Genomic DNA, 8392 nt, shown 5'->3' on the forward strand with positions numbered 1-8392 from the left:
TTTGGGTTTAACACTTTAAGGCTATGTTTTAACACAATACCCTGTTGGTTGGAAGTCTCGTTTTTTTGACGCATCTCAATATAACCTTTATCTTCCGCTTTTTTTGTGTCATCACTTTGCTGCTGCTTTTCATAAAAGATTACTCATCCTTTCTGAGTTTTCAGATAGATCAGCCTAAGCCATTAACAGATCATACTAGATACATCTTTACCGTAATATTCTGAGTGCTCCTCCGTGGAGGTCAGATCCTCTGAGAGATGAGGAGCATCTTCACTTCTCGGTAAGCCACGTTATTTTAGATAGCCTCCCATGTGCTGCTCGTCAATTGCATTGCCATTCTCAGTAAAGATCAGACACTACCTTCCACTACTAGACATCAACTACATCTACATACCTTTTTGACAAAAGAAATCTAAAATAAGAAATAATTCTAATAAGCATAACAATATTCTTAGAACATAAGACTGCAGGATACGCACAATTGCATCAACAGCGACAAACAAAACAAAGTCACGTTTTGTTTTCGGTCTCGCACTCATAGTTTTTATTATGAATTAGGTTTATAACGCAGAGTTTGGCATCTAAGAGAAGACTTGTGAGTGGACACAACACACAACACACCCACACACACACAAACAAACACACCACACACACATCACATCATCAATAGCAATACACACTATTTCAGTAGAAAGGCCCCTGGCAGAAAACAGGTAAAAAGTGTGAAATTTTGCTGATGCTTTGAATGGGAAAAGTAATGACATGTGTGAACTTAATTAAAATGTTAAATTGAAAGCTTATAGACAAAATAAATCTTAACATAAAAGAATGCATTGTTTATGTTAAGATAATAAGATCAAAATGGCGTTTTGAAGCGTTTCAATGTGAGTCATTTCTGCCAGAGGAACAAATGTGTGATTTTTGCGTAGCGTTAGCCATTTAGGTAATTTAGGAACTCAGACCAGAATTTAAAAAAATGCAAATGATTACTTTGGCAAGTTTGAGCTTCATTCATTCAACACAGCAACAATAGCATGAAAATAAAAAACGGAATGGTAGCAAAAAGTCCCGAGGAACACCTAAGGGTTAAAAGCACAAAAAATTGCCTTGTTTTAAGAAGGGATTTCAAGGAGATGTCTGACTCAGCCAAACTGTATATTAGTATTTAATGATTTACGTCTTCAGTAGGCAGGGAAGTCAGAAAGTATTGACTTGTTGACAACAAGAATGATATGGAATAATAGCAGACTTAAAAATTAGGTCATGACATGGGGAACGTTAACAAGGCAGGGCCACAAGATTAGGAACCTGCCTGAGCTGATATTCTACATTAGCGGTGGACATTTTCAACCAAATTACCAAAAAGCAACTGACATGCAGTTAACCTTGGGATTTGGAGGCAACTACCCACACTACCAAATTGGCATTACAACCTTGCCACTGCTTGGTTCAATCTAGTTTGAAGGATATCTCTGTCCTTCAGTGATGAAAGCAGGCAGGACAGATGGGAAGACAAGAGACTTAAAGATAGAGAGATAAAGGAAATAAAACCTGTCCTCTCATTTCCTGCAGTATAACAGCTGAGTACATGCTCTACAGGGCAGCTCCCATGATGTCCAGCACATGTTCCATTCTTACTATATCGGACAGTGCATTCCTGTACGCTTCCTTCTGTGACACTATCTCAGGCAAATGGCCAGAGGACAGCTGGATTCCATGGATGGCATATGAGCAGAGATATTTAAAGCATTTTAAATACGTGTCTGCTGCCATCAGCAGCTAGGGAAGCTAATACCACTGATTCATCATTTATTGGAACTGATGGCAACACCGATGTGACAACAATCTTGTTTAAAAAAAAAATCCAGACACATCATATGTAATTAATTAATAAGTGTTTGTATTCCCTCACTGAATTTGGACATCATTTTTATGATATTTTGTGCAGTTTGTGCATTTCAACTGGTCACATCTGCTTTATCTAAAACACAAGAAATCACACCAAACACTAACAGTCATTTTTTTGATCTAGATGTCTGCACGGTCGGCCAATAAACACGTTGTGCTCAGCCATTGCATTACGGAATTTGTTTTTAACATGCTCTATGCAAAGGCATATGACTTATTGCATCAGAGGAGCATTGTTTTGCAATATGCATCATGCAGCTGAGCGAAAAGACACGAGCCATGACACCCTGCTGCACCATTATTGTATATAATGTACAAAATGTGCACTTGAGTCTGTCTAATTGGTATATGAGCGTGAGGTCCTTCTCTGTCTTTTCTCTTTTTATCACACACACACACACAAACTTACACACGTGCAGCTCCAGACAGTTCAGATGAGACTAGTCACGTCCGTTGACATAGGGCCCAATTAAAGGGGAGGATTAAGCCAGGGCTTGGTGACCTCTTCAGGAATCTCCCTGAGACGCTGTGTGTACACTGTCAAACCCTCTGACAGACCTTCCCTTTAAGCACTTTCACCTGCTAATTAAGACACAGGACTGTTGCGTGTGTGCGTGCGTGTGCATCTGTGTAATTGTGTGTGTGTGTGTGTGTGTGTGTTCATTCACTACACATACAGGACAAATGTACCCGTGAATGTCAGCGATAGATTTGCAGCCAGAGAAGCTTCTATGTAAATATTTGACTTGAGCATTGTATGGGTTTTTGGAGTTCACTCCAGCAAACGTCACACGGGCTGCAGCAGAGAGACGGGCCGTGTCATTTATTACATTAAATTATTATATGTTTTGGTGTGTGCATCTCGCTGCTGTGTGTGGAGGCTCCTCAGCAACAAAAGGCAAGCAGTGTTTATGGTGTGAAGAGATTAAAATGGATAGCGGCGAGGCAGAAGCAGTGAGCTGTTGCTGGACAAAGCTCTCTATGACTGATTAGTGCTGTGTCGCTGCAGTTTTTAGACAATGTGGAGAAAAGGCCTGTAGTGATCACACACTTCTTTTTGGTATTCTTTTAATTTAGGTAGCTAAGTGTGAAGTGGAAGGGTAGGAAATTGGTGGATATTTTAAGGATAATAATAACTTTGGGACAAAGTAAAGCCGGAGATTGGGCTCAAGGGGATAAAAAAAGGTAGATATAAAAAGTTTTAATAAAGGAAATAGGAAGCGTTGAGATCAAATGAAGGGAAGAATGGCATCAGGACAGAAAGGGAGGGCTGCAAAATATCTTATGTAATCTAGAGAAATGCCAGAATTAAACAAAACTATGTGCCAGTGGGGAAAACAAAAATGGCTTTATAAAATTTGTTGAAACTAGCATGGAAATCAACACTATCTGACATCAAAACCAATATAAAAGATTTGATATAAGCCAGAAAACCTTAGAAACTGGTGGGAGAGATTCTTGAAATTACAGATGAAATTGGATTAATTCTTTAAAAGGACATTCTTCTGCTTCTTCGTATCTGATAATGAGGATATAAGACACACAGATTCACACTCCCTAATCTCCCGCCCACTCACAACGTGCCAGAGCCGTTGAAAAAGAAGACATTTTTTAGAAAGATTTTCTAGAAAAGGATCCATTTTTCTTAACACCAGTCCAGATCTATCTTTAAGGACCAGTTCGTAGTTCAGTGGCACCTTGGGGTGTTGTGTGCAGATTACGACCCCCTTGCCTCACCCTCCAGTACTATGTACATAGGAGAAACTACAGTGGCCGAGAAAAAACATAGTAAGCCCCATCTAGAGCCAGTGTTTGGTTTGTCCGTTCTGGGCTACTGTAAAAACATGCAGGTCAACATGGTGGACTCCATGGAAAAAGACCCGCTCCCTCTGTAGATACAAAACGCTCAATATTTAATTTAGTAAAAGAAAAAAGAATAACAATTGTGTTATTCTAGTCTAGTTTTAAGATTGATCTTATTCTCAAAATTAAGCATGTTGGTAAAATGCTAATTGGATTTCTAGCTCACGGTTAGATTGACACCACTCTCATGACATTAGCTTAACCTAGCATAAACAATGTCCGAAACTAGCTAGCCTAGTTAAAAAATATGCCGACTGTATCTTCTCTTTCTAATCTAATACAATAACAGAAATGGGAAAATAATTAAATGAATGAAAAGCTGTGTTTTTACAGGGAGTTATGTGCTGTAAACAAATGTTAGTTAGCAAGCATTACAGGTCTTGGTAGATGTGTAGATTAGTCTTTATGCTAAGCTAATTGTATCATGGCTCTAGCTCTATACTTAGCATACAGACATGACAGTGATGTCAATCTAGTCATATAACTCTAGGATAATCTCAGTTAATAATCCCTAAAATATCATCAAACGGAGTTAGTTAACTCTGGTGCAAGTACTTTTAATTGTGCGCTGTCCCTGCAAGAATAAACTATACAAAAATAAATGAACACATTTTGAACCATTCCTTTAACAGGTATTTGGGAAATTAGCATGACAACAATGCAATCCCCTTTTCAGTCTTGTTCCTAATCTGATGAATATATCAAATATCTTACTTAGAAATAATCAAGACCAGTTACCTTGAAAGAAGTAAGTAAGTGAAATAATGTAATAAAAAAGGTTCAAATTAGTTTTCTTATGACTTCTTAGTCTTGTGACTTTTTTGAATTGCCCTTTGCACAGAGTATGTAGGGACAGGAAGCCAGACTGGTCCAGGGACACGTACTGTATTTCACCATTTAGCCTCCCCACATTCTCAGCTGTAACCACTGAACCCTTTAATCAGGGTTTAGTGAGACAGTAGCCTTCTGGAACAACAGCCATCACGGACTTTGACACCTGCTGTGTAACACAAACAAGGACACGTAAATGACATCCAACAACATAATTTTTCAGTGTTTCTACTGTGCCTACTTTCAAGAATTACGTTGCATATTATGTTCGAATCAAGCGTGGGAATAAACTGGAGAGAAACCTTGACGTTTCCAGCTGACGTCTCATGTTGACAGACATTTAAGAGGCACTGCGACGTATAGGAGCTGCAGTTGGCTCATGCCGCCCTCCAAGGAGAGCGGGCACAGAGATTAGTTCAACTCTGACAAATGTCTGTGTGGTATGTGGGAGCTGGAGGAAGGGATGCTTTGTTGAATACAGGCGGGAGAATCTGCTATCACACTACTGATATGATAAACCCCCTGCTTCTCAGCTGCTGGGTGACTGACCGCACTGATTACTTATTGTAGTCTATGTCCATAAGTGAAAGTGTAAAAAGACCCCATCCAGCTTACAATAAGCTAGATAGGGTCTGGTATTCACCAGAGAGATTTACACAGATGTTTTTATAGGCAGGACAGCTTTTACCAGTGATGTAGTCATTATCATAAAACAACATCTATCAAAATAAGCAAAAATCAGAGCATTCATTTGAGATTGTTCTCCCATAAAAAGCCCTCCATATACTATCAACTGACACAACATTTATCCTTAGTCAATTGGGTCTCACTTTAAAAGACATGTTGCCTTTGATGATATCTCAGACTTCAAATCCGAGATTGACGAATTCTTACTTTCATGGTGACCAATAATTCCCCTGAGCATGTCACTCATATTGTTTTTTTCCAATTCCAATTTATTTTCTTGGCATGACATGTACTGTAAATACATTTGTATTGCCAAATCATACAGAGAAGGAAAACAGTAGATTAAGGAGAAAAAGGCAATGTTTATTATATTACAAACTGTGAGGAACATTAAAGAAAATCATAACATATCTTATAGCCTATCTCGTAGAGCTGGACATTGTTGGAAAGTCCTAGCTACTGACACAATGCATCTGTGGCATGAGGTGATTTTTTTTAACAAATAAAGTTGATATAAACAGTATGTTAGCAAACAGTTGCATATTTACACATCAGAGGACACAGAGCAACATTTGCATCCATTACTAGCAGTGACCACCTGATGGCTGTAAATCCAGTATTTATTCTCTGTTTTGGTCTCCACCAACAAGGGAAATATCTGCCAAAATCTTCACCAGCTACTTGCTAACTTTGTCTACCTGTTGTTTGGTGTTGAGCAGGTAGTGTACAGTGGTTTCCATTCAAAACAACTGCCGTCTGCTGCAGGAAACAAGGGAGATTGAACCAAAACATTAAAGTTACTAAAGCTAAAACCAAAACAATGAGCTGGAAGATGCTAAAATGCTCTATAGAGCTGAGGGAAACTGCAGTCTTTGCGATACGAACTTTCACAATACATGTAGTGATTTAATTTATTGTTTATAGAAAGATATTGATTTGAATTCAAGCCCCCAGGAAGAGCGCTGGGCTTGGAAGCCAATTTGACATATGGTGGATACATTTTTTGGAGTGTCACAATCCCAGAGAACTGATCTTTGATCCATTCAGTCCAAAAACATTCGGAAAGTCTAGAAGAGCCGTACGATTAAATCATTTTATTCCCATTGAATTTAGTGGAGGGCTAAACTGGAAGTTAGTGACCTAGCGAACATAAGTCTCTAGTGTGCTTACTCTATAGGCCCCACAATGCAGAAGCATATGTGGAAGATCAGAGTTATTTTACACCAGGAAATCAAAGCGTTTTGGCTTCCTATGCCACTGAGTAGCTTCCGTAAGAATAAACAATGCCCCACCAGCAATGCTGTATCCAGTTCCCCCTTAATAAAGCCATGCTTTAAATTAAAAGTTATTTTCTTAGAACGTTTTCCTGATTTAGATCATTTAAAGTAAACAAGTAGAGAAGTACTGAATGGCAACTTTTGAAACTTTACAGTTACCGTGCTACAGAAAAAAAAGTTTGATGTCTGATAGCCAGCATATCTTCTAGTGTTATGTGTTTCCAGTCTGATTGTACAAATACATTTATGTCAGAAGCTCAGTTTCACTTCACTTTAATGGCCACATGACCAGAGTCAGTGGAATTTGTTTTCAAGTACAGTGTTGGAAAAAAACGTTCAGTACACAGTGTCAGCAGCATATATTATTGGAAATTGAAAAGCATTTTCGTCTGCTGCCACAAGACAAGAAGTAAAACTTGTTGCCATTCCTGTTTTTCCCACTTTCCCCCTCCTGGCTGTACTGCTGCTCCACTATCTGTGTCTCTATCTTGATCTTTCTCTCTCTATCTAGCTCTCCCTCCCTCCTCTCTAATGACAGTCAGCAGGGCTGATAGGCAGATATATTTACACTGGTGGCAAGGGAGGAAGAAGTCATCAGCCAAGCCCTGTCCAGCCTCCAGGGCTCCGGCGGGCGGGGCTTAAAGGAAACCCTGGCCTGTTAGCCCCTCCCCAAGCAGGGCATATCTCTGTGCTGTCCCTGGCCCTGCTCATAGTTCTCAGCTAGATGGGACCAAAGCTTCGCTGGCCCCAGACTCACACACACACACAGCCTCTGGGGGAGAGAGAGCAGGGAAGAGGAGGCAGGAAGAGAAAGCAGCACACAGAGCAGAGGGCTGCTGCTAGTGCACACACTGGCTTAGAGACATACAAGAAAGCCAGAGTGTGTGTCTTATTTTTTTCTTACTAGTTTTCTTCCAGAGCTGTTGATGAGGCAGGTTGGGTCAGCTTCATCTCATCTCAGTCTGGCGTGCAGAGGTGGCCAGGGGGGTCGAAGTGTGTACCGCTTCTCGAGTGTGTGTGACTTTATTTTGCAACTCTTGAACACTGGAACTGTACTGTAAGCATTATGACTCTTCTGGGCTCTGAACACTCCATACTGATACGAAGCAAGTTTAGATCAGGTAAGCCAAGTCTTGAATGACATGTGACTTATTTTCACTTCTGTGTATCTGTGCATGCACTGACATCTTGATTAGTGATCAGTTTCTGTGTACAGCTGTGTTTATTCTCAAGAGCCTTGCAAACAGTTTGTCCGTCAACACTGTGGCATCCTGTGTACATTATGTCATTCATCCCTCTTCACGGATGAGTTGTGTTGACACCAGCAAAGTGACAGGTGCGTGTAATATACTGCGGGCACGTGACAGGCCGAGAAATACCAGAGGGAGGCCAGCATAAGTCAGAAATCCTCCCGAGTACGATGCGCCCAGTCATCACAGTGTGATGGATTTACAGCTGGGCGTGTTCTTTGATGTTCATCCTCCTCCTCATAAAAGCACGACATGTGAGGGTGATGTCTCGGGCAGGTCAGTGCACTTGTTTCGTGCCAGCCGCCAACCTGCTGCTGCTGAGGCAAGCCAGTGAGACGTTCTCACTCTGTGGCTCTGTGAACGCTGATAAAGGGAGATTAGGCGCTGGAGAGGAGTCAGAGGTTATCTTAATAATGCTGAATTGGAAGCTGATGGTGCGTGCATATGTGTGTATGTACCTGGGCATATCAAAGAGGGAGGAAAGGTACGAACTACAGCGCTGATTTAAACTCCCCTTAATGCTGAGCAGCTGTTGGGGCTTTGAATTCATCTATCTCTCTCACATACACACACACT

The 8392-nt window shown here is 40.6% G+C and overlaps 1 protein-coding gene across 1 annotated transcript in view; it reads left to right on the plus strand.

Annotated features, from left to right (window-relative positions):
* Positions 1-7267: 7267 nt before the first annotated feature.
* myocd (myocardin) overlaps positions 7268-8392 on the plus strand; it is a 27785-nt gene continuing 26660 nt past the window's right edge. The window contains exon 1 of the mRNA XM_035670189.1: positions 7268-7687. Within this exon, the coding sequence (XP_035526082.1) occupies positions 7633-7687 (55 nt within the window). The 5' untranslated portion in view covers positions 7268-7632. The remainder of the gene's footprint in view (positions 7688-8392) is intronic.

Source organism: Morone saxatilis, unplaced genomic scaffold (assembly GCF_004916995.1).
Source record: "Morone saxatilis isolate NCDOM2014 unplaced genomic scaffold, NCSU_SB_2.0 Contig1, whole genome shotgun sequence".
Lineage (NCBI taxonomy): Eukaryota > Metazoa > Chordata > Actinopteri > Moronidae > Morone > Morone saxatilis.